Consider the following 26,404-nt stretch of genomic DNA (forward strand, 5'->3'; position numbering starts at 1 on the left):
AAGGCATTTGCACCTTAGGATTGTACTGTTGGATCTATCTAGCCTGTATATCCAGGGTATCATTCATCAGGAACCAACATGCATGTTGATACCATGTAAGTCTTCCTTGATGTTTTGGAGAAATGAGGCATTAGAGGGGACAGTGAATCCTACTTCAGAGTGAAGTTACAATAAGCGTATGCGTTTCCGGCCCAATAACCTTTATCTGAGTGAGGTGTTCCTGCCTCGCTGTGAACATGGCTGGGATGTTTCTATTCTAGCCCCCATCACTATGAGTGGGATGATAACAGTCGGCTTTGGGAGTCATACTTGGCAAATCTTTATTTCCCTTACAGAGGACAGTCTCAAGGATGGGCACCAGCTGAAGCAACTGCTGCTGAAGGCCCTGACTCTGATGCTGGATGCAGCAGAGAGTTATGCCAAGGTAACCAAAGGCTTTCTCCAGACTGGCCTTGGGACTTGCTGTCTACAGTACAATTCTTTCCTTTTGTCCTTGGGCTCTTCCAAGGGAAGAGGGAGGGCATCATAGGCCAACCAGGAACAGAAGGGGTGAATACTCTAGTGAAAGAGTTCACATAGGAGGTAACAACTACGTCTTTCTCTACCTGTGCCTCTCTCCACCCTTGTTCCTCAGGACTCTTGTGTGCGACAGGCCCAGCACTGTCAGCGGCTCACCAAGTTGATAACTCTGCAGATTCACTTTCTGAACACTGGCCAGAACACAATGCTTATCAACTTGGGCCGCCACAAGCTAATGGACTGTATTCTGGCCCTACCTCGGTTCTACCAGGTGAGCAAGAAAGCAAACTCGAGGCAGCACTGCTAGCATCCTTTCTCCTTCTGTCCCACTCATGGAACCCAGAGGTAAGGTCTCAGGGCTAGTGACAGAACCAGGACAGTCCAGTTCTGACTTAACTCTCTGATACCAACAGAAAATGTCAATTTGATGTATTTCTCTCTAGTATATTGTTGGGCAGAGGTTAGAGAATGGTAAGACAGTGCTGTCTCCCTTTCCTGTGCCATTAAAATAGCAGAGAAGCAGACACCTTTGGCCCTTTAGACCATCTGTCCCCAACCCCCAGGCTGCAGACTGGTACTGGTCCATGGCCTGCTGGGAACCAGGCCGCACAGCAGATGAGCACCAAGCAAGCAAGCATTACTGGCCTGAGCACCACCTCCCGTCAGATCAGTAACAGGACTATATTTTTATAGGAGTATAAACCCTGTTGTGAACTGTACATACAAGGGCTCCTTATGAAAATCTAATGCCTGATGATCTGAGGTGGAACATTTTCATCCCAAAACCATCCCCTCCCAGTCTGTCATTGATGCCAGAAAGGTGGGAGACCATTGTCTTAAGACAGCTGAGGTTCAGAGTAATACTCTTGCTAGTGGCCCTGCAAGAACCTCCTAGCCCTAGCAGTTACAGAATGGCACACTCAGGTTAGTACAGGAAGTCAGGGAGATTGGTTCTAGCCCTTTAAAGAAGTGAATTATCAGGGAATCAGCCCTTTCACTGTTCCTTATACTGTTGAGTTAATGGGAGTGATATATTCTTAGCAGTCTCAATTCATTGTGAGGAAGATTAAAAACACTGAAAGCTGGGCATGGTGGCACATGCCTGTAGTCCTACATATGCAGGAGGCTGAGGCGGGAGGATCCTGAGCCCAGGAATTTCTGGTCCAGCCTGGGCAACATAATGAGACCTTGTCTCTTTTTTAAAAAAGGGTTTAAGATAATTTGGGGATTTATGGGAGGGAAAATGCCAAACACACACCAGACTTTTCACCACCTCCAGTACATAGAGCCTTTTTACATAATTGGTAATGATCATATTCACTACACAAGTGAGTATACAGCATTGTTTTCTACAACAGTTTGTTTTTGATTTTGCGTCAGATGGGCTCTGAGAGTGTGTCCTTCTTCACTTCTCTCCTTTTAAGGCTTCTATTGTGGCTGAGGCCTATGATTTTGTTCCAGATTGGGCTGAAATTTTATACCAGCAAGTGATACTTAAAGGAGACTTTAATTACTTGGAAGAATTTAAGCAGCAAAGGTTATTAAAGTCTAGTATATTTGAAGAGATTTCCAAAAAGTAAGTATTAAAAGTTGACTGTAAACATTTATCCTTGCCTCTGCTTTGAGGTGAGAAAAGTATAAGAATTTTATGGCTAAGTACACCATGCCTTTAGATTACCTCTACTTAAAATGGCAAAGCAATTATCAAGAATCCTTATTGGGAAGAGTCTTTTAACAGATTTATGCAAACAGATGAACAAGAACAGTTTGCTTTATATAGTGCTTTGTACTTTAAAATGGGAGGATAGCTACTCATTGCCAAAAACCTAAAACAATGGCCAGGCACAGTGGCTCACGCCTGTAATCCTAGCACTATGGGAGGCTGAGGTGGGAAGATCATTTGAGGTCAGGAGTTCAAGACCAGCCTCACCAACATGGTGAAACCCTGTCTCTACTAAAAATATAAAAACTAGCTGGGTGTGGTGGTGGGTGCCTGTAGTCCCAGCTACTTGGGAGACTGAGGCAGGATTATCACTTGAACCTGGGGGCAGAGGCTGCATTAAGCCGAGATCGTGCCACTACACTCCAGCCTGGTAACAGAGTATGACTCTTACCTCAAAAAAAAAAAAGAAACAAAAAACACTAAAACATCAGAGGTGCCTTTTGGAGTACTAAACTTACTCTATAAGGTGAGTATTAACATACTCATTTTTAATAAAGTATTTTATCAAGCAACCCCAAAACTAGTCTACGATAACCCAGACTCCGGCACCCTCTCCTCTATAGGTAAAATAGTAAGTGGTACTTCAGAGCTGACAGCCCTTACTCAAAATACAGTATCCTAAGGTGGGCACAGTGGTACACACTTGTAGTCCTAGTTACTTGGGAGGCTGCAAGAGAAGCACTTGAGCCCAGGAGTTCACACCTCTGAAAAGCCACTGTACTCCAGCCTGGGTAACACTGTGAGACCTCCATCTTTTATTTAAAAGAAAAGAAAAGGGGGAAAAAAAAAAAAGGGCAGGCACAGTGATTCACGCCTGTAGTCCAAGCACTTTAGGAGGCTGAGGCTGGCAGGTAACTTGAGGCCAGGAGTTCAACACCAGCCTAGCCAACATAGCAGAACGCTGTCTCTACTAAAATTACAAAAATTAGCCAGGGTGGTGACACGTACCTGTAATCCCAGCTATCGGGAAGCTGAGGCACAAGAATCACTTGAACCCAGCAGGCAGAGGTTGCAGTGAGCCAAGACTGCTCCACTGCACTCCAGCCTGGGCAACAGAGTAAGACTCTGTCTCAAACAAAACAAAAAAACAGTTATCTTAACCTGTACATTATGTTTCTTTATCTAGATATAAACAACATCAGCCTACTGACATGGTCATGGAAAACCTGAAGAAATTACTCACATATTGTGAAGATGTTTACCTGTATTACAAGTTGGCATATGAACACAAGTTTTATGAAATTGTAAATGTGCTTCTGAAGGACCCTCAGACAGGCTGCTGTCTAAAGGACATGCTAGCAGGTTAGATGATTTCACAGGTGCCTGTTTTCTTGTACTGTTAGCAGGTTCTGACAGATGTGATGAGTAGAATAATGCATTGGAGATCTTTGTTAAAGTTGAACAATCCCGGTACTGTAACATATCAGTCCTTTGTGGGTAGTAGGCAGCAAATGAGAAACTTTTCAGAAGGAAATTCCTATTTAAAATGGATTGATTTTAGATGACTGTTCATCTATACCATTTTATATAGATACTAGTATTAAGATCAAAAGCTTCCTCTTCCTCAGGACAGCTTCTACTTTAGATGATCCAATAGTGATTAAAGAATATACCTGTACCTGCAGATTCCAGTTTCAAAGAAATTTAATATTATTTACACAGTTAAGGAACAGGTGATACATTTTCATTTGTTAGAAACTGATCTTTCTGTAATAAAATAGATTTTCAATTCAGTGTATGTCATTATTACTGCTAAGGAAATCTTAGCCCTTGTCTGCCTTAAAAGAATCTTTATTTACTATATAATTATTGCTATGTATTCACTACTTTTTGTTAATTCCTCAAATCACTCAGATGGTCTTGTTTTCCACTCGGTAAGTAGTCTACAGAGCTTTGACGTTCCTATTTCCTATATAAGAGAAATTTAAAACATTTTTTGTTCTTTCTGTCTTAGGGGAATAAAAAAAACACTAACCACACATTTGGTTAAACTGCTTAGGAGAAGACATAATAAAGATTCCCCAATCTTTTTTTTTTTTCTGAGACGGAGTCTCGCTCTTGTCGCCCAGGCTGGAGTGCAGTGGCCGGATCTCAGGTCACTGCAAGCTCCGCCTCCTGGGTTCACGCCATTCTCCTGCCTCAGCCTCCCGAGTAGCTGGGACTACAGGCGCGCCTGCCACCTTGCCTGGCTAGTTTTTTGTAATTTTTAGTAGAGACGGGGTTTCACCGTGTTAGCCAGGATGGTCTCGATCTCCTGACCTCGTGATCCGCCCGCCTCGGCCTCCCAAAGTGCTGGGATCACAGGCTTGAGCCACCGCGCCCGGCAAAGATTCCCCAATCTATACTTAGCCATAAACCTGAGTTATAGGCTCAGTTACTCCAAATAAATAGTTCTTATAGGTACTTAATTAGGCCTTAGTATCTAAATAACAAAATAATTTCCCCAAATAAATAAGAGGAAGGCAGCCCTATATCTTTGTTGCTCTATGGTGACATTATTAACGACCTGGCAAATCACTCGTTTTAAAGCTGTAACTATGTCAAGCATTTATTAAGTATGTAGAGAGCTGTAGCCCAAGAGCTGTGTTCTGTACTCTCAAAAAGTATCTCTTGGGAGGTAACACAAAATTTAAGTCCTCACAATAGTGATTTTATTAAATTAGTTGCTTTATAAAACATTGCAGATGTCATAATTGTTAACATAACAATTTACCAAACTGTAGTTAACTGGTGCAGTTTGCTGAGCATGTTTTATAAAGGAAAGGAAATGCCAAAACCCTGGTAAAGTTGTTCCGTTGCAGCCTAAGAGAACAAAGATTTGTTTCTCAGACACTTAAATCAGTCAAATAAAAATTTAAGTTTCCCTCCCCCACCTGAAGCACTTCATCAGTAGAAATAGCCTGATAAATAACTAGACAGTCTTTGCACTCAAGAGATTCCACAACATGTAATGCAATAATGGAAAGGTTACCTTCTTTAGCTTCAAAGCTGGAGGGTTTTGGTCATTTTAATTTTATATCAAACTAGTGCTTTTCAGCCGCAGTGTCTTCACTCTGAGATAGACAGTCTTCTTCACAATGTATTTTTAATGTCCTCATGTTCAATTTTAAGACAAAGCAATTTTAATACTAGGTGCACACCACATGCCCTTGCTGCAAACTGCTTTTCTTGACAAGTTACGAAGTAGTTCAAGGAGGTATGGTTAAGGCTGTATTACTGAATGGTGCTGGTAAATACTACACAGTTTTTTTGTCATGTTGCAACCTTTATGTTTCCAATTTATTTAGTGACTGCTGCTATGAAATCAGATAGCAACAATGACAACATTATTAGGTTTGTTTTGAACTATGATTTAGTAGCAACTTAGGTTCCAATTTTAACCCCTTGGCAGCAAGATCCAAGTTCCCTCATTTGCACATTAGCACCTAAGTGTCAAGGGGTTAAATAACCAGCACAAAATATACTGCACTTCTGATTGTAGCATTTGGCAGAACTGAAAGGAAAGGAAGTTGTGCTACATGGTCAAGGGATTGTGGGCAACATAAAGATGATACCAAGAAAAGATAAAATGTCACATGAAGTCTTCATAGTCTTGTACATATCCTCCATCATAACCACCATAATCTGCCAGATCATCTTTCATGGTGGCTTTTAATCCCCCTCCAGGAACCACACCTTTCTTCTTCTTTTTGGCTTTGCTTTGCTAAAGATGAAAGAGAGTTAATTCATGAAACTTTATGTGCTATGGGCATCTTACCTGGTATAGCAACCCTCATAGACACACAAAAACCTTTAGTCCCAGACACACTAGTTCTGTAAGGGACAACCGAGCCTACATGTTTTGAACCTGAACAGGTCTCTAAAAGGTCTCCCAGAGTCAGTCTTTCCAAAACTTGATCTGGGTCCTTGTTCCTGCTCTGGATACCTAGCCCACCAGCAGGGGTCATAAGTTATTGGTAGAAAGCCTCAACTTCACTGAAGCAAATTTAGAAAAGTGTGGATAAGTACCCCCCAATTTAAAATCACAAAGCTAACCTTTACTTGACATCTCTTACTTTTATAAATATTCTGCAAAGTGAGTATTATTGTCCCTATTTTAGAAGGGAGAAAACTGAAGCTTAGAAAAGCTGATTTACCTATAGCTATTAAGTGGCAGAGCTAGTACATGAACCCAGTCTATGATTTTGCTATTTCTGTGAAACATGTCTGGAAACAAAAGGACAGTAATAGCACCCATACTCCTGTTCTAGTCTAACTTAAATGGTATTAGTGAGTTGCTTGACTTTTAAGTAATTAGGACAGGCTCCTATTACATTTGTTGAATGTCAGACCTATAACCCCACTCTAATTTAATACACATTTCCCTACACAGCTTGCTCTTACCTTTTCCTGCTTCTGTTTTTCACTGCAAAGCACAGTCAGTGAATTGGTAATTTTTTTCAAGTCATCAATTTCCACTTAAAAAAAAAAAAGGCATACCATTAAACGTGAATTTTTAAGCATTTTGAAAAGTTAAAGCTAAATATATACATTCCACATATATCTATATATCCCAAAATGTACATTCCAAAAGTGTTATGAGAAGTCCAATTTATTCATTGTTAAACTTCAGTAACTTTGAAAGGACCATGAATTTCTTCTTTTTAAACCTAAGGTGGCCGGGCACAGTGGCACATGCCTGTAATCCCAACACTTTGGGAGGCCTAGGTGGGTAGATCACTTAAGCCCAGGAATTTGAAACCAGCTTGGGCAACACAGCTAGACCCAGTCTCTTGAAAATAAAATTTATTTATAATGATGACCTGTAATCACCAATACACCACTGTTCAACCAAATAGAAACTGTCTTTTATAGCTCACAATGCTCCCTACTGTCCTTACTTAGTCTAAACAAATGGGGGAGGATAACATGCCCTTCCATTAACATACCCCCAGTAATCAGTGAGAACAGACAAATAAATATGGAATAACTATTATTATTATTTATATTATTTTTTATTTTTTGAGATGGAGTCTCACTCTGTTGCCCAGGCTGGAGTGCAGTGGCACCATCTCGGTTCACTGCAAGCTCTGCCTCCTGGGTTCATGCCATTCTCCTGCCTCAGCCTCCCAAGTAGCGGGGGACTACAGGTGTCCGCCACCACACCCAGCTAATGTTTTGTATTTTTAGTAGAGATGGGGTTTCACTGTGTTAGCCAGGATGGTCTCAATCTCCTGACAGGTGATCCCCCTGCCTCGGCCTCCCAAAGTGCTGGGATTACAGGCATGAGCCACCACGCCCGGCCTATTTTATTTTTTTTGAGACGGAGTCTCGCTCTGTCACCAGGTTGGAGTACAGTGGTGTGATCTCGGCTCATTGCAACCTCCACCTTCCAGATTCAAGTGATTGTCCTGCCTCAGCCTCCTAAGCAGCTGGGATTACAGATGTGCACCACCACACCCAGCTAATTGTTGTCTTTTTTTTTTTTTTTTTTTTTTTTTTTTTAGAAGAGATGGGGTTTTACCATGTTGGCAAGGTTAGTCTCAAACTCCTGACCTCAGGTGATCCGCTGGCCTCAGCCTCCCAAAGTGCTGGGATTACAGGCATGAGCCACCACGCCCGGCCGGAATGACAATTCTTAAACCTACAATGACAACACCCTATCCCATGATGTCTCCATTTTCTTGCATGGGAATTAGAATGAGAACAGTGACCATCTCCATGTCCTACCAAGAAATGGTCCTATTTAGTGGACAGCATTATCAGCCTTATAAAAATATGAAGCTGGAAAGAAACACCAGTTTTTAGCTACTAGAAAGTGTTCAGTTTTGGTAAGAGAACGCCTCCAAAAACCAGAAAAAAAATAGTACATGCAGAATAAAATATCAACTCTGGGCACATTACCAATCAAATGTAGAGCCCTCAGTGTAGTGATAATTTCTCAAAGAAAACCCAATCTATTGTGTAGGATTCTTCTTTCTCCATCTTAAAAACTGCAAATAGGCTGGGCATGGTGGCTCACACCTGTAATCCCAGCACTTTGGGAGACCACGGTGGGGGGATCACCTGAGGTCAGGAGTTCCAGAGCAGCCTGGCCAACATGGTGAAACCCCATCTCTACTAAAAATACAAAAAATTAGCCAGGCGTGGTGGCAGGCACCTGTAATCCTAGCTACTCGGGAGGCTGAGTAGAAGAATTGCTTTTTTTTTTTTTTGAGATGGAATCTCACTCGTTCCCCCAGGCTGGAGTGCAGTGGTGCGATCTCAGCTCACTGCAAGCTCTGCCGCCCTGGTTCACACCATTCTCCTCCCTCAGCCTCCCAAGTAGCTGGGACTACAGGCACCCGCCACCACGCCCGGCTAATTTTTTTTTTTTTTTTGTATTGTTAGTAGAGATGGGGTTTCACCATGTTAGCCAGGATGGTCTCGATCTCCTGACCTCGTGATCCACCCACCTCGGCCTCCCAAAGTGCTGGGATTACAGACGTGAGTCACTGCGCCAGGCCAGGAGAACTGCTTTAACCCAGGAGGCAGAAGTTGCAGTGAGTTGAGATGGTGCCACTGCATTCCAGCCTGGGCAACAAAGCAAGACTCCATCTCAAAAAAAAAAAAAAAAAAAAAAACTGCAAATACTAGCAAAACTGGTTAGTCCCTTCCATACGTTCCTGCTTCACCACCCATGGCTGTCACTCCCATTCACCCTGCCCTGAAATGTATGACTCCTGTCAAGGTGTGGCACCACAACCACAGACCCAGAGAATAGGTGCCAGCCCTGTCATGCAACTTCCACCTTGTCTAATTCTGATATGTAAAAAAACAGTGGCCGAAGTCTCACCCAACCCAAATCCTACATGGCCAGAGACCTTTTTCCCTCAAAAGATACTTCCCAGCCCCTCTCAAGTGATAATCAGATAAAAAGAATAGGCCAGTATTTTACTAGCTGCTTTGCTGACAAGCCCAGGTGTCTCTTAAGGAAGCCATAGTAAAACAAGAAGTCCTCCTACCCCTACAAACAAAAAGATCCAGCACTCAAATTCACTGTGTATCTGCAGACCAACATTCACAAGGTAATTGCTAAAAACAGCAAATCATGAGTCTGTATTATAGTATCCTTGAAAATAAAAAATAACCTTCAACCTCCTGAAGATAACATCCTACTAAAAATCTACCCAGAGGGGCGAGAGATTAGAATTACTTACATGAAATACACACATCTCGAACTAAGACTTCCAAAAAACTGGCATAATATAGTGATTTTTCATATTGTGTAATTTTATCTTTTAGTAACTTTCCAAACTCTGTAAAGTCATCTCTGGAAGATGGGTTCATAGCATCTATTCCATAAACTGTATTATTAACACCTGTAGGAGAAAAGAAGCACTGAAAAGTATCAGGAGGTTAGGATTTTTAAAACTGAAACTTACAAGCCAATCAGCTATCTGAATAACCCTGTTGTTTCATTCTAAAGCAGAGGCTCTGAACCTGGAGCCACTGGAGTCATTGGATAGAATGGCTGGAGCGGGGCAGGGCGGGGTGGGGGGTGGGAGTAGGGGGGCTATGAACTTAAATCAGAAAAAAGTTACATCTTTATTAACCCGTAATTCAGCATTTCCTTCAGTTTCAATTGACTGGCAACAAATCACAGTGGTATTAGCAAAACTTGACTTACCAGGAGAGATTACACACACTCTCCTGACACATTACAGATATCTTACAATATTAATATTGTTCAGTCATCATTACTCTCAAATGACATTATTTATTAGACCTGCCACTATACCTTATTTAATGCATCCATAAGGAAGCACATAATTCTGTATCACAAATTTGTCATTTTAGTATTTTGACAGCTATTTCTGTATAACAGGTTTTCTTTATAAATAAGTATTTTATTCATTTAAAAACAATATATCAAGGCCAGACACAGTGGCTCACACCTGTAATCCCAGTGCTTTGTTTGGGAGGCCTAAGAGGGAGGATCGCTTGAGGCCAGGAGTTTGAGACCAGCCTGGGCAACACAGCAAGACTTCATCTCTACAAAAAGAAATTGTTTTAATTAGCCAGATGTGGCCAGATGTAGTGGCTCACACCTGGAATCCCAACATTTTGGGAGGCCAAGGCAGGTGGATCACCTGAGGTCAGGAGTCCGAGAGACAAGCCTGGCCAACATGGTAAAACCCCGTCTCTACTAAAAATACAAAAATTAGCCAGGCATGGTGGTGGCATGTGACTGTAATCCCAGCTACTTGGGACGCTGAGGCACGAGAATCACTTGAACCCAGGAGGCGGAGGTTGCAATGAGCCGAGACTGCACCACTGCCCTCCAGTGTGGGTGACACAGTGAGACTCTGTCTCAAAAAAATAAAATAAAATTAGCCAGGTGTGGTGATATTCACCTGTAGCCTTCACTACCCGGGAGGCTGAGGTGGGAAGATTGCTTAAGCCCAGGAGTTTGAGGCTGCAGTGAGCTATGGTCATGCCACTGCACTCCAGACTGGATGACTGAGCAAGACCCTTTCTCTAAAAACAAAACAACATATTACATTACAAAAGGGATCCTCCGTTCTTGTACAACAACACTCCCACAGTAAAGTGGGGAGAGAGGGAACAAATAGAGTAAGAAACAAAGATGGATCCTGTGAAAGTATTTGTTAGCTCCAGAAGCTAAAAAGGGGTAAACATGTTATATCCCAATAGAAGAAATATGGCCTAGGCTGGGCATGGTGGCTCCCGCCTGTAATCCCAACACTTTAGGAGGCCAAGGCGGGCAGATCACTTGAGCTCAGGAGTTCAACAACAGCCTGGGCAGCATGGTGAAACCCTGTATCTACAAAAAAATACCCAAAACACAAAAATTACCCAGGCGTGGTGGCATACACCTGTAGTCCCAGCTACTTGGGAGCCTTAGGTGGGAGGATGGCTTGAGCCCAGAGGCAGAGATCATACCACTGTACTCTAGCCTGGGTGACAGAGCCAGACCCTGTTAGAAAAAAAAAATCTGGCCCACATGAGTTTTAAACTAAGATAAGTATGCTTCTGTATCCTCCATGTCAAGTACGTTAGTTATTAACAACATCACGTGGTATTTTAGTATGAGAAACACAACAGTAAAATCCTATTAACAATGACTGTATAAATGCATGTTTTTTACCTTTTAGTCTGTAACAGGTGTCCCATGCTAGGCTTTATGCACACTTCATAAACCTGCCTCTTTAATAAACACATGGGCAGCTTTTACCATCCTAGGAAGACACATAATAACAGCCAAGAGCCCTCTATAATTAGACAAGTGCAGTTAAGACCTGCCAAGCATACAATGGTGCACAGGAGCATTCACAGCAACTCCTGGTATTTGTACAGATCCACTAACAGATAAGGTCACACTTCCCCATGAAAAGGAAAACAACCACTACAGTCAGCCTTTTGATCTGTTTAGAGTAGAGAAAGCATGAAGGTAGGGGAGATGTATCAGAATAACTAGAGCTTTCCTTCTTGGCTATAAATTGCAGTGATTTACCTGTTTCAACATGATCTTCTACTCTGAAAAGTACTCAACAGGTAATGACAAAGTTGGTTAAATGAAGTGAAGGCTTTGACTATTTCTCTAGCAATGTCTCTTACTCTGGAACAGTCTGAATGTAACTATTTATAGGATGCTGCACTTTTATCTCATGCACTAACCACAGCTGCAGACACCACACACAGAAATGGAGGCCCTCTAAAGACAGGGCATGGTAAGGGCAAAGAAGGATTGCAGAAGGAAATGACACTGAGCACAAGAAGGCACAGAAAAAGCTGCATGCCTCACCTGGAGCAACATCCTACTGTCTAAGTCTTAAGACAGCAGGACAGCCCTACAGTCCATTTCAAAGCTACAGACCTCACATTTCATGCAAATTTCATCCAGCTGATAAAAATATTCTACGCAGCAGTGAACTTCATTTGAGTCTACTCCTTTTTGCCCTTCTTGCATTGCTATAAATGACTTATCTTAATAATCTTTTACTCAAAACAATCATTCAAAAATCTGAAAATGTAATGAAATCTCAAATATACACAGAGATTAAAAACTGCTTTCTAATATCTACATTAGCCAGTATCATGTTTCTTTTAAGAAAAGGAGATGTTTTCTGAACTTCCTGGGGTCTTCACCTGTAACAGTTTAATACTGTATTGCAATCATACTCCTGTCTTACCAAAAGTTTCCTTTGCTAATTCGAGGTCTGACTCTTCCTGTAATTTCTTTAGCCGCAGTTTATCTGCTAATTGTTCTTCTGGTGTTAGCACTTTAGGTTCTTCAGGTTCTTCTAACTAAAATGAGAAAAAAGTTTTTAAAAAGCACTGGGATTATGATGCACCCAGTACCTTTCTGTATTGTATGAATTCTTAAATAAGCATATATAATTATAAATAAAAGTGAACACTGGTAATTACTGTTTCAGGCATTCCTCTAAACACTTTAGATTTTTTTTTTTTTTTAAGACAGAGCCTCACTCTGCCACCAAGGCTGGAGTACAGTGGCATGATCTTGGCTCACTGCAACCTCTGCCTCCTGGGTTCAAATGATTATCGTGCCTCAGCCTCCCGAGTAGCTGGAATTACAGGTGTGCACCACCACATCCAGCTAATTTTTGTAGTTTTAGTAGTGACAGGGTTTCACCATGTTGGCCAGGCCGGTCTTGAACTCCTGACCTCAAGTGATGTGCCCGCCTCAGCCTCCCAAAGTGTTGGGATTACAGGTATGAGTCACTGCACCCAGTCCACTTTAGATATTCTTTTTTTTTTTTTTTTTTTGAGATGGAGTTTCGCTCTGTCGCCCAGGCTGGAGTGCAGTGGCCAGATCTCAGCTCACTGCAAGCTCCACCTCCCAGGTTCAGGTTCACGCCATTCTCCTGCCTCAGCCTCCCGAGTAGCTGGGACTACAGGCACCCACCACCTCGCCTGGCTAGTTTTTTGTATTTTTAGTAGAGACGGGGTTTCACCGTGTTAGCCAGGATGGTCTCGATCTCCTGACCTCGTGATCCACCCGTCTCGGCCTCCCAAAGTGCTGGGATTACAGGCTTGAGCCACCGCACCCGGCCCACTTTAGATATTCTTAACCCAATTTTAAAGATAAACAATGGAGGCCCAAAGAAACAACCTGCGCACAATAATAGAAGGTAACACAGCTGGTAATATGACAGATTTGTACCCAGGAAGGCTGGGGTTACTTCTATAGCCTTTTTTAAAAATAAGGAATTGAGACTGTGGAAAAGGTAAAAATATTACTTTCATACACTGCTACTAAAACTATATTGTAACAACCTTTCTGGGGCAACTTGGTAATATGTATCAAGTCTTAAATAATACTTTTACATGCTTTAATCAAGCATTCTACTTCTAGGTATTTACCTTAAGAAATAAGATGCACACAAATATGTAAGCCCAAGAATGTACATTAGAGTATTCATAATTTCAAAGAAATTTACAGACAACCTAAATGTCCAACAGAATGGTTCAAAACATTTCCCCTTTTCATCATATTGTCTAATTATAAAAGTATCATTATAACAAATTTTAAAGATATAATAGTAGATGTCATTTGTTTCCCAAACCCACTTCTCTGAGATGACAGTTGACAGCTTAGTGTGTATCTATCTTCTCTTTATACTGGGATATAATTTTTTTTTCTTTTTTTTGAGATGGAGTCTCACTCTGTTGCCCAGGATGGAGATGGGGTCTCGCTCTGTCACCCTCACTCTGTTACCCAGGCACAATCTCTGCTCACTGCAAGCTCCGCCTCCCGGGTTCATGCCATTCTCCTGCCTCAGCCTCCCAGGTAGCTGGGACAACAGGCACCCGCCACCTCACCCAGCTAATTTGTTGTATTTTTTAGTAGAGACGGGGTTTCACCATGTTAGCCAGAATAGTCTTGATCTCCTGACCTTGTGATCCGCCCACCTCGGCCTCTCAAAGTGCTGGGATTCCAGGCATGAGCCACTGTGCCCGGCCGTTTTCTTCTTTTTTTTTTTTTTTGAGTCAGGGTCTTGCTCTGTCACCTAGGCTGGAGTGTAGTGGTGTAATCATGGCTCACTGCAGCCTCAACTTCCTGGGCTCAAGCGATTCTCCTACCTTAGCTTCCCAAGCAGCTGATACTACAGGCACGGACCACCATGCCCAGCTCATTTTTCTACTTTTTGTAGAGACAGGGTCTCCCTATGTTGTCCAGGCTGGTCTCAAATCCATGGACTCAAGCAATATTCCCACCTCAGCCTCCCAAAGCGTTGCAATTACAGACGTGAGCAAACCACCCTGGGCTGTTTTAATTTTTGAACTATGTAAATATGTTCTCAAATAGAAAATAGGCCAGGCGCAGTGGTTCACACCTATAATCCTAGCACTTTGGGAGGCCAAGGCGGGTTGATCACCTGAGGTCAGGAGTTCGAGATCAACCTGGCCAACATGGTGAAATGCCATCTCCACTGACAATACAAAAATTAGCTGGGTGTGGTGGCACACGCCTGTAGTCCCAGCTACTCAGGAGGCTGAGGCAGGAGAATCGCTTGAACCCAGGAGGAGGTTGAAGTGAGCCGAGATCACACCATTGCACTCCAGCCTGGGTGATAAGAGTGAAACTCCATCTCCAAAAAAAAAAAAGAAAAAGAAAATAGGCTGGGTGTGGTGGCTTATGCCTGTAATCTCAGCACTTTGGGAAGTCGAAGCAGGCAGATCACTTGAGGTCAGGAGTTTCAGACCAGCCCGGCCAATGTGGCAAAACCCCATCTCTACTAAAAATACGAAGATTAGCCAGGCATGATTGCGTGTGCCTGTAATTCCAACCTGGGATGCTGGGGAATGAGAATCGCTTGAACCTGGGAGGTGGAGGCTGCAGTGAGCCAAAATCACACCACTGCACTCCAGCAGCCTAGGTAACGGAGTGAGACCCTGTCTAAAAAACAAAAACAAAAAAACCACGCAAATAAATATTTCTGATCCTGTGCCAAATAATCAAAAACAAATACATTTATATAGCTACATGGCACAGAAATGAACAATTTTTATATTTTGTTCAATATATACACTGCAAATAGAAAGTAATCCTGGCCAGGCACGGTGGCTCACGCCTGAAAGCGCAGCACTTTGGGAGGCCGAGGCAGATGGATCACAAGGTCAGGAGATTGAGACCATCCTGGCCAACAAGGTGAAACCCCATCTCTACTAAAATACAAAAAATTAGCTGGCCGTGGCTCCTGTAGTCCCAGCTACTCAGGACGCTGAGGCAGGGGAATGGCGTGAACCCAGGAGGCAGAGAGGTTGCACTGAGCCGAGACTGAGCCACTGCACTCCAGCCTGGTGACAGAGCAAGACTCCGTCTCAAAAAAAAAAAAAAAAAATCTAATCCTGTTGACTAGAATGAACTACAGGCAATGGCAGAAATCACTGACTGTAGTCACTGCGCTATCATGACTGTTCCTGAATGTTTGTCAAAACTTAAAAGACACTCATATATAAAACTGGGTTATGTTTTTGCAAAAACCATAAATCAATTTGTTTTGGATTTTACCTACCTTATGGTATCCACTTACAGTCTTTACAGAGCCCTTCAAATTGCTAGGTAATATTTGCAGCCTGTTAGAAACTATATCACTACTGATGTGAGAATTCTGTATTTTAGAAAACAAACAGTACTTACCCTCTTTTTAATTTCTTCTTGCCTTTTCTTCTGTTGCCGTTCTTTTTCTTTTATCTTCTCTGCTATTTTTTTCTTTTCTGAAATTTTTACTTCTAAAAGTAAAAAAAAAGTTTTATTGACAGTTATACTGAGTATTTGCCAGTTTATTGATGAGACAGACATGATACTTGTATACTGTTAAGAGACTAAACCTTTCCCAGCTTCAAACAGTGATTTTTCTCACAAATAATGGGAAACTTCTGGGACGACTCCTTCTCCTCTCTAACGTGACCCCTAAGATCCAAATATCTCTTCATATTTCCCCACCGTCCTATAGGCAGGGCTTAGATCATTCAACTATAATTAATGCCAAAACCTCTACCCTTTCCTCCTAACAATACCTAGCACTCACACAGAAATACAGCAGGTATCTAATCTGATTATATTTTGTGGAGATACAGAAAAGTTGCAGGGAAAACAGAATACAGTGGGAATGGAAGGACTTGGTTTCTGAATACCAAAATCTCCCATTTTGTTAGCGTTCTGTCATTTGTCTTAATACAAGTCACAAATGCTCAGCAAGACATAAAAACAAAAATGGAGGTGCCCCAGTGGCTCACCTGGTTTTACTTCTGCTTCCTCTTTTTTTTCATCATCATCGTCATCCCAGTTATCCTAAAGAAAAAGACTTCCATTAACAATTCTTGCTTTTCTGTGTGAATCTTATTATCAACTTGACTAACTCCAGAGAAGTAAGTTTGTTGGTATTTTTTGGTACTGTATTAACTTTTTAAATTAATGTAGGGAGAACTGACATCTTATAATGCTAAGCTGCCCTAACCAAGAATAACAGCTGTCTTTCCATTTGATCAAGTACATTTTTTTATCTTTCAGAAGTGTTTTAAAGTGGTTTCCCTATTAGAGGCTCTGCACATTTCTCTTTAGATTTATTCCTAAGTATTTCATCTTGCATGTTGCTACTGTAAATAGGGCATTTTCCTATTATGTCCTCTAAGTGGCTATTATTTGTGTATAAAAACATATTGGCAAGACCTGGTCTCTGCAAAAAAAAAAAAAAAAATTTAAAAAATTAGCTGGGTGTGGTGGCATGTGCCTGTAGTCTCAGGTACTTGAGAGACTAATGTGGGAAGATCACTTGAGCCCAGGAGGGTAAGGCTGCAGTGAGTTATGATAGTGCCACTGCACTCTAGCCTGGGCAACTCACTATCATAAAGACCCTGTCTCAAAACAAATAAACAAAAATAACTACTGGCTTTTTTATATGTTAATATCCTGCTACCTTACTGAATTCATTTATCTCTTAAGTTAGATTTATCATTGCTTCTCCAGGGTTTTCCAGGTATGCTACCTTATCCGGAAACAAAAGATAGCTCTACTTCTTTACCAATCCTTAGGCCCTCACAATTGATTTATCTAATTGGGCCAGCTAAACCTCTAGTACAATGTTGAACAGCAGCAGAGGTAATGGGCATTCTTGCTTTCTTGATGGAAATGCTCTATTGTTTCCCCATGAAGTGCTATGCATCCCAACAAATTTATGCAGTAAAATTTACCAGACTTTTTTTTTTTTGAGACAGAGTTTCACTCTTCTTGCCCAGGCTGGAGTACAATGGTGCGATCTCAGCTCACTGCAACCTCCACCTCCCACATTCAAGTGATTCTCCTGCCTCAGCCTCCCCAGTAGCTGCGATTACAAGCATGTACCACCACGCCTGGCTCATTTTTGTATTTTTAGTAGAAACTTTTTTTTTTTTTTGAGACGGAGTCTTGTTCTATTGCCCAGGCTGACTGGAGTACAGTGACACGATCTCAGCTCACTGCAACCTCCGCCTCCTGGGTTCAAGTGATTCTCCTGCCTCAGCCTCCTGAGTAGCTGGGATTACCAGCGCACGCAACCATGCCTGGCTAATTTTGTATTCTTAGTAGAGACAGGATTTCACCATGTTGGTCACGCTGGTCTCGATCTCATGATCCGCCCACCTCGACCTCCCAAAGTTCTGGAATTACAGGCGTGAGCCACCACACCTAGCCCCAGACTTTTCTTCCATTGCCTCTGGATGGATTTCACGTCAATTAGAAAGTCTTTTCTTTGTTTTGTTTTGTTTTGTTTTTGAGATGGAGTTTTGCTCTTGTTGCCCAGGCTGCAACTGCTGCCTACTGGGTTCGACCAATTCTCCTGCCTCAGCCTCCCAAGTAGCTGGGATTACAGGCATGCACTACCATGCCCAGCTAACTTTGCATTTTTAGTAGAGACGGGGTTTATCCATGTTGGTCAGGCTGGTCTCAAACTCCCAATCTCAGGTGATCCGCCCGCTTCCGCCTCCACCTCCCAAAGTGCTGGGATTACAGGCATGAGCCATTTCGCCCAGCCATAAAGTTTTTTCTTACACCTAAGAATTCACCCACAATTTTTTCTAGAATGTGTAGGGTTTCACTGTTTTTTTATTTAGATCTCTGATCTATTTGGAGTTTTTGTCTTGTGTATGATGTGCGACACGGATCTAGTTGTATTTTTTTCCAAAAGGGCTACCCAGTTGTCACCGCATCATTTATTAAAAACCCTTTAATAAATAATGATTTTCTCCCTGGGCTATGGTTTGAATGTGTCCTCTAAGTTCATGTGATGAAAACTGAATCTCCAATCCAACAGTGTTGAGAAGTAGGGTCTTTCAGAAATGGTTAGAGGCAAAGCCCTCATGAATGGATTATTAATACCTTTATCTTCGGAGTAGATACCTGATAAAAGGATGAGTTCTGCAATCCTTTGTGCTCTTTTGCCGTTCTGCCACAGGATAATAGCACAAGAAGGCCCTCACCAGATGCCAGCACCTTGATATTGGACTTCTCAGCCTCCATAACCATACAAAATATATCTGTTTATAAAATACCCCATCTATTGCATTCTATTGCAGCAAAAAAAATTTTAAGATACCCGGTGACTTACCATACACTAAATGTTCATATATACTTGGTCTACTTCTGGGCTTTTGATCCTATCCCACTAATCTACTGTCTCTCCATACACCAGTACCATACTGGGGTTTTTTTTGTTTTGCTTTTTGAGATGGAGTTTCACTCTCGTCACCCAGGAGTAACCCAGGAGTGGGAGGTTGCAGTGAGTCGAGATTGCACCATTGCACTCCAGCCCAGGTACAGTGCAAGACTTTGTCTCAAAAAAAAAAGGAGTCAAGGCCGGCACATGCCTGTAATTCCAATACTTTGGGAGGCCAAGGTGGGTGGATCACCTCAGGTTGGGAGTTCAAGACCAGACTCACCAATATGGAGAAACCCCATCTCTACCAAAAGTACAAAATTTGCTGGGTGTGGTGGCACATGCCTGTAATTCCAGCTACTCGGGAGGCTGAGGCAGGAGAATCACTTGAACCTGGGAGGCAGAGGTTGTGGTGAGCCAAGATCGCGCCATTGCACTCCAGCCTGGGCAACAAGAGCAAAACTCCGTCTCAAAAAAAAAAAAAAAAAAAAAGTCTAGAGCTGATCAAGCCTTCATGGATTCCACTCTAACTCAGGGCACTTTAAAATAGATCTAGCCAGGTGCAGCAGCTCAGACCTGTAATTCCAGCACTTTGGGTGACCAAGGCGGGCAGATCACTTAAGACCAGGAGTTCTGAGACCAGCCTGACCAACATGATGAAACCCCATTTCTACTAAAAAATACAAAAATTAGGTAGGTGTGGTGGTGCACGCCCGTAATCCTAGCCACTCAGGATGCTGAGGAACAAGAATCATTTGAGCTCAGGAGGCGGAAGTTGCAGTGAGCCAGGATCGAGCCACTGCACTCCAGTCTGGGCAAGAGAGACTCTGTCTCAAAAAAAGAAAAGATCTACACTGTCTTTTCTATGCCTAACTCCATCACTGAGCTAAATATAAACCAATTATCAAACACAATTTTCTAAAAGCTCCACAAAACTTAGAAGGCTCAAGTTTAATAGGGACAGGCACAGCCCTATGATTAAAGACGGTTTTAATCATAGGTAGCCTGGCCATTGTCTCAGCAACCACCAGGCACACTATGACATGCCATTTGAAGCTGAGCGGCAAGATGGCAAATGCAAGGCAAGAGGCCCTGACGCTACTAAAGAAGCAAAGGCTGACTAATATGACTAATATGCCACACTATGACACCAAGCTTCTGGTTTCATAACACAAAGGGTCACAAATTTGTATCAGCCTAGAATATAAACTAACCAAGCCTTGATTCTTAATAAAAATCTCTAAGTCCACTAAATAAATTAAAAATTCAACATCATGATTAAGGCTGTCATACGGTCTGCAAGCATAATGAAAGGAACTTTGTATAAAAAAGTAAATGTATTTTTATAGTCACCTTACTTCAGCAATTTAACCCACAGCTCGCAGTTTTAACAGATTGAAAGCAAACCAGCTAGTCATTATCTGAATAACTATGATACTAGAGTTAGAAATTAGAGATCAAATGTTTGTATTTCGCCGTTAGTTTGCTAAGTGCTTATATTAATACATCACAGTACAAAAGGAACCAAAGAGCTAAAAATAAAAGTGAATTACTAGGCATTTTTTGTTGTTTAAATCTTCACAGAACACAAGAAAGCTGGATCTGTGAGTGATATGCAGCAGTGCTTCAGTTCATTTGCTTACTTCCAGAAGGTGCATATTTACAACCCTTCTGAGCAACAGGTGTAGTAACAAGGTTAATTCTCACCAACAGTCCTGTAAGGAAGGTCGTGTTATCCCCCTATTTTACAGAAAAGGAAACCAAGGCCCAGACACAGCATCCCACAATCTCAGTGAAAAGCTAAGGGACCTGCTCTGAATGGACCAAAGTTCTTTAAAGTGTCATAGTACAAAGTTACAGTTAGAAGAATAAGTTCTGGTGTTCTATTACACAGTAAGGTGACTATAGCTAATAACAATGTTGTATATTTCAAGATAGCTCCATGAGAAATTTTTGAATGTTACCACCACAAAGAAATGATAAATGGGCCGGGCGCGGTGGCTCACGCCTGTAATCCCAGCACTTTGGGAGGCCGAGGCGGGCGGATCACAAGGTCAGGAGATCCAGACCATCCTGGCGAACACGGTGAAACCCTGTTTCTACTAAAATACAAAAAATTAGCCAGGCATGGTGGCGGGCGCCTGTAGTCCCAGCTACTCGGGAGGCTGAGGCAGGAGAATGGTGTGAACCCAGGAGGCAGACGTTGCAGTGAGCCGAGATTGCACCACTGCACTCCAGCCTGGGCGACAGAGACAGACTTTGTCTCAAAAAAAAAAAAAAAGAAATAAATGATAAATGTTTAAAGTGATGAAATAGTAATTACAATGTATACATGCATTGAAACATCACAATATACCCCATAAATATGTACACTGTGTCAAATTACAAAAACAATTTTAAAAAAGTTTTAAATAACTAAACATTTGATCTTTTTATTAAAAATTTTAAAAATGATTTACTTTTTTAAAAAGCATGTTTTAAACACTTGCCTACAAAGTTCGTGGTTTGGTGGAGTTCAGTTCACTGTAATAAAACAGCTTACAACCCATCTTTAGAGTAACATGCTGAGATTCGTCCTTTAAATGTATACATGTAAACAGCTTCATTTAAGGCTTTAAACACAGTATTAAGGAAGGTCTTTAAAAAGTATGTTTTAAACACTTGCTTAGAAAATTCAGAGTCTGGTAAACAATTTAATTCACTGGAATAAAGCAGCTCACAATGCAAAATAATAATAAAAATAGTATTATAGTAAATATGACTTCTTCCCTGAGTCTTGAAGTATAAAATAACTAACCTGGAACTAAGTCCCTTTCCTGGAAACTGGGAATCTCATTAAAGGGAAGGATTATGACACATATTAAGATATGTCCAGCTGGAGGTATACTGGTTACCAACCTTCTCACTTAAATTGCCTACAGTGGTTCTTTACCTATCTTTTTTTTTTTTTTTTGAGACAGAGTCTCACTCTGTCACCAGAGTGACAATCTTGGTTCACTGCAACCTCTACCTCCTGGGTTCAAGCGATTCTCCTGCCTCAGCCTCCCAAGTAGTTGGTACTACAGGTATGCACCATCACACCCAGCTAATTTTTGTGCTTGTAGTAGAGATGGGGTTTCACCATGTTGGCCAGGATGGTCTTGATCTCTTGACCTCGTGATCTGCCTGTCCCAGCCTCCCAGTGTGCTGGGATTACAGGCGTGAGCCACCGTGCCCGGCCCCTCCCAACTTTTTTTTTTTTTTTTTGAGACGGAGTTTCACTCTTGTTGCCCAGGCTGGAGTACAATGGCACGATCCCGGCTCATTGTAGCCTCACTGCCTCTTGGGTTCAAGCGATTCTCCTGCCTCAGCCTCCCAAGTGGCCAGGATTACAGGTATGCGCCACCACAAACTGGCTAATTTTGTACTATTAGTAGAGACGGGGTTTCTCCATGTTGGTCAGGCTGGTCTTAAACTCCCGACCTCAGGTGATCCACCCACCTCAGCCTCCCAAAGTGTTGGAATTACAGGCGTGAGCCAGCACGTCTGGCCCAGGTGGCTCACGCCTGTAATCCCAACACTTTGGAAGGCCGAGGCGGCTGGAATATCTGAGGTCAGGAGTTCAAGACCAGCCTGGTCAACATGGCGAACCCTTGTTTCTACTAAAAATACAAAAAAAATTAGCAGGGCATGGTGGTGTGCACCTGTGGTCCCAACTACTCAGGAGGCTGAGGACCAAGAATCACTTGAACCCAGGAGGCAGAGGTTGCAGTGAGCCGAGATCATGCCACTGCACTCCAGCCTGGGTAACAGAGAAAGCCTCCATTTAAAACAGAAAGAAAAAAAAAGACAAAAGAAAAAAACTGGTCTGCAAGCCTCTGGTACTAAGAGGTCAAGAAGGAAGAAGTATGGCTGAAAAGAGGGAGCGCCATCTCAATACCCCCAAGGTAAACAAACAAACTCAACATAAGAGCACTTTTGTATAATGTTGATGCTCCTCAGTTACCCTTTCCAGAAAAACATCACCCCCAGCCCACCCATATCATGGCTCCCTCAGCACATTCACACCAACTGTATGTCCACCTCTATCCCTGTCCCTAGTTTCTCCCATCAAAGCATAAACCTTACCCCAGACACATATCAGTACAGACATAATGAAGCTACCTTGACATTCTCTACTCCATCACAGAATGGATTTTAGTAGCAAAAGAAGTGGTTCTGGCCAGGAGCGGTGACTCATGCCTGTAATCCCAGCACTTTGGGAGGCCAAGGCAGGTGGGCCACAAGGTCAAAAGATCGAGACCATCCTGGCCAACACGGTAAAACCCCGTCTCTACTAAAAATACAAAAATTAGCTGGGTGTGGTGGCATGCACCTGTAGTCCCAGCTACTTGGAAGGCTGATGCAGGAGAATCGCTTGAACCAGGGAGGCAGAGGTTGCAATGAGGTGAGATCACTTCACTACACTCCAGCCTGGAGACAAGAGTGAGACTCCGTCTCAAAAAAAAAAAAAAAAAAAGGGCTGGGTGCAGTGGCTCACACCTGTAATCCCAGCACTTTGGGAGGCTGAGGCAGGTGGATCACCTGAAGTCAGGAGTTCGAGACTAGCCTAAACAATATGGAGAAACCCCATCTCTACTAAAAATACAAAATTAGCCGGGCGTGGTGGTGCATGCCTGTAATCCCAGACACTCAGGAGGCTGAGAATCTCCTGAGGCAGGAGAATCGCTTGAACCCGGGAGGCGAAGGTTGCGGTAAGCTGAGGTGGCGCCATTGCACTCCAGCCTAGGCAACAAGAGCAAAACCCCGTCTCAAAAAAAAAGAAAGAAGTGGTTCTATCAACATGTCCCAAGAAGAGCCATGACATCTGTTCCTCAATTCATAAAAGGACTATCCAAACCTTGACTGTCACTCTCTCCCCAAAGTGCTTACAAGTCTGCCCTGAAGTTACTACCAAACTAGCACTAAGCCCTTAAAGAAAGGAACGTAGTAAGTGTCATCAAAAAGAGACTAGTCACACTTCCAAACAGATGTAATTATAAAAGCAAAAGGCCAGGTAGCTTTCCCCAGGAAATTAGAGTTTTTGTTTCCATCCTTATAAAATTAAGTGCCTGAAAAGTAGATTTAAGGTAGAATGTTCACCACGCTGCTTCAAACAATATGCCCAATTTTCTGTAAACACTAGGAGTCTGTAAATTCCAGCAGCAAATTCAGATAAAATGCAAAAAGGGTTCCTAGAGAAACAGCTAAAATTAACTTAAAATATGGAGCAAGTCTACAACTCACTTCAAAGAGCCCTAAATGGTTATTTGATGCAAGAGACTACCTATGAACATCCAATTAAATCCCTTACCCAATTATTTTTGGCAGCCAATTAATATTTCAACTATAATATCCAATTTATCTTCAAAAGAATCACCCAGGCTGCTCTCCTAAAATGGCTAGCTTCTTAGAATAGGGCCTGTTTATAAACTACTTGCTTATCTATACTCTTGCCCTGCAGATACACACCCATCATTTAGGCCATTTCTATGAAAGAGATGACTGCTTTTTAACTTTAAAATCTGCTTCCTAATTGAACACATTATTAGAAGCAAAGCAGAAAACTTTAAATCTTGCTTTCTTTTTATTTCTAACAATGTGGCCAGTAGTTAGCTGGTTCTGTCTTCATAATATAAAACTACATTATGTCACATGCAATGAGAACACATTTAGGGCTGAAAATGCTTTCCAACTTAAGCAAGATATATTTATAGACTGTCAAATAGAAGTAGCTTCAAATGAGCAATAAAACTCTTTGCCCTATAGCAACAGCCTAGGAACTAACATATACTCCTTTCCTTTTTTCTTTAAATAATTTGGTTTAGGTAAAACATAATCTCTTGCTGGAAAAAAAAAAAAAAGCCTTTAATTGGTGTTCTGTAAGCTGTGCAGTTCTACTCTGAGAGAACTCAGAACTGTGCAACGAGATCTTGGCAAGTGTAGACTTCCAGCAAACTTTCAGTTTTTTAAAAGCCAAAATGTTCTTCCACCATCTCGGAATTATGCTGGGTGTCTAAAAGCCAAGGTGCCTGCCTTAGTAAATTCTACTTCATTTAATTCAATTCATTAAGCTTTTAACATACTACAATGGATCAGCACTCAGCTGAGTTCCATCTCAATGCCTACCTGTCTCATATTCAGGACAGTTATCAATCTACTTTCAACTCCCGGCTAAGCAATATCAAGACACTGAACACTAAACAAGTGGTTTATTCACAATGATCCATCATGACGAGAAAATATTTTTCAATAACAAACATGCTTCCCAATTCAAAACTTGCTAGTTTATAAGAGTGGCAAGGTATGAAATGATATGATTGAGATTTTCTTGAAAATAATCTGGTTGGAGGAGGAAAGTGGGGATACAGAGGAAACAAGACAGGTCACTGGCTTATTAAATGTTTCTCTCTACTGCATGTTTGGAATTTTTCATAAGTTACACATACACATACAGACACTCTCTTCAAAATACCCATTTACTGGCAAAATGCCCACCTTCTGGGTATTCCCCAGTAATTTCACATTTCTGTAAAATACAGATCCTATTCTTTAGAAGTTGTTTCCAACCCTTGAAAAACGTCCTTATCTGGTAGATTCAAACTATTTATTGGAATAGGATCCTAACAGAGGGTGAACGAGTAGGATGAGACAGGCTCAACTAAGTCTGTTCTTTAGGATCACTCTCTCTTTAAATGTATTGGGGTCTTGCTATTTTGCCCAGGCTGGCTTCAAACTCCTAGGCTCAAGCAATCCTCTTGCCTCAGCCTCTTCAGGATCTTTTAAAAGAAATGCTGTATGGTTACAGAGGCAAATGCCTGAGATGGCTGAACACAGCTAGAAGTTTCTGCAAACTCTGCACCCTTTGAATAAATCTAGCTTCTAAACTGTTGTACTGAAATGCTAGGAGACTAGTAAAATGGAGTACAAGTTATGTTGTCCTTGCTTCCAGTAGGTACTCACTGCCTTCTCAGTCAACACATCCTACATATCATACCAGAAATGAGGAAGGAGTCATATATGCCAAGTGAACAATTCTTCCCACTGCCTCTGCACAACTATCAGGATAGGAAAAAAGGTAAATAAAGCCAGGGTGATGGGAAAATATGCTCCCAAGTTCTCATCTTTTTAACTGGGGAAAAGCATAGCCTTTTCTCTCCATATATATTAATAGTTGTACAGTTTAACCTAAGTCCACTTCTGCCACTGACAGACAGCTATTTGAAAAGTCAAGGACAGCCAGGCGCAGTGGCTCAAGCCTGTAATCCCAGCACTTTGGGAGGCCGAGACGGGCGGATCACAAGGTCAGGAGATCGAGACCATCCTGGCTAACACGGTGAAACCCCGTCTCTACTAAAAATACAAAAAAATTAGCTGGGCGAGGTGGCGGGCACCTGTAGTCCCAGCTACTCGGGAGGCTGAGGCAGGAGAATGGCGCGAACCCAGGAGGCGGAGCTTGCAGTGAGCTGAGATCTGGCCACTGCACTCCAGCCTGGGCGAC

At 42.1% G+C, this 26,404-nt stretch overlaps 2 protein-coding genes across 3 annotated transcripts in view; one reads left to right on the forward strand and one right to left on the reverse strand.

Annotated features, from left to right (window-relative positions):
• LOC111529497 (spatacsin) overlaps positions 1 to 3,975 on the forward strand; it is a 59,639-nt gene extending 55,664 nt beyond the window's left edge. For both annotated transcript variants that reach the window (XM_026447860.1, XM_026447861.1), the window contains 4 exons: positions 336 to 424; positions 635 to 790; positions 1,944 to 2,095; positions 3,369 to 3,975. In XM_026447860.1, the coding sequence (XP_026303645.1) occupies positions 336 to 424; positions 635 to 790; positions 1,944 to 2,095; positions 3,369 to 3,549 (578 nt within the window). In that variant the 3' untranslated portion in view covers positions 3,550 to 3,975. The remainder of the gene's footprint in view (positions 1 to 335; positions 425 to 634; positions 791 to 1,943; positions 2,096 to 3,368) is intronic.
• Positions 3,976 to 4,762: 787 nt separating this feature from the next.
• The window catches only part of LOC111529496 (eukaryotic translation initiation factor 3 subunit J), a 24,740-nt gene continuing 3,098 nt past the window's right edge, over positions 4,763 to 26,404 (reverse strand). The window contains exons 3-8 of the mRNA XM_023196387.3: positions 16,493 to 16,547; positions 15,894 to 15,985; positions 12,418 to 12,532; positions 9,421 to 9,582; positions 6,626 to 6,699; positions 4,763 to 5,945 (exon numbers count right to left, since the gene is read on the reverse strand). Coding sequence (XP_023052155.1) covers positions 5,814 to 5,945; positions 6,626 to 6,699; positions 9,421 to 9,582; positions 12,418 to 12,532; positions 15,894 to 15,985; positions 16,493 to 16,547 — 630 coding nt within the window. The 3' untranslated portion in view covers positions 4,763 to 5,813. The remainder of the gene's footprint in view (positions 5,946 to 6,625; positions 6,700 to 9,420; positions 9,583 to 12,417; positions 12,533 to 15,893; positions 15,986 to 16,492; positions 16,548 to 26,404) is intronic.

Source organism: Piliocolobus tephrosceles, unplaced genomic scaffold (assembly GCF_002776525.5).
Source record: "Piliocolobus tephrosceles isolate RC106 unplaced genomic scaffold, ASM277652v3 unscaffolded_108, whole genome shotgun sequence".
In the NCBI taxonomy this organism is placed as follows: domain Eukaryota; kingdom Metazoa; phylum Chordata; class Mammalia; order Primates; family Cercopithecidae; genus Piliocolobus; species Piliocolobus tephrosceles.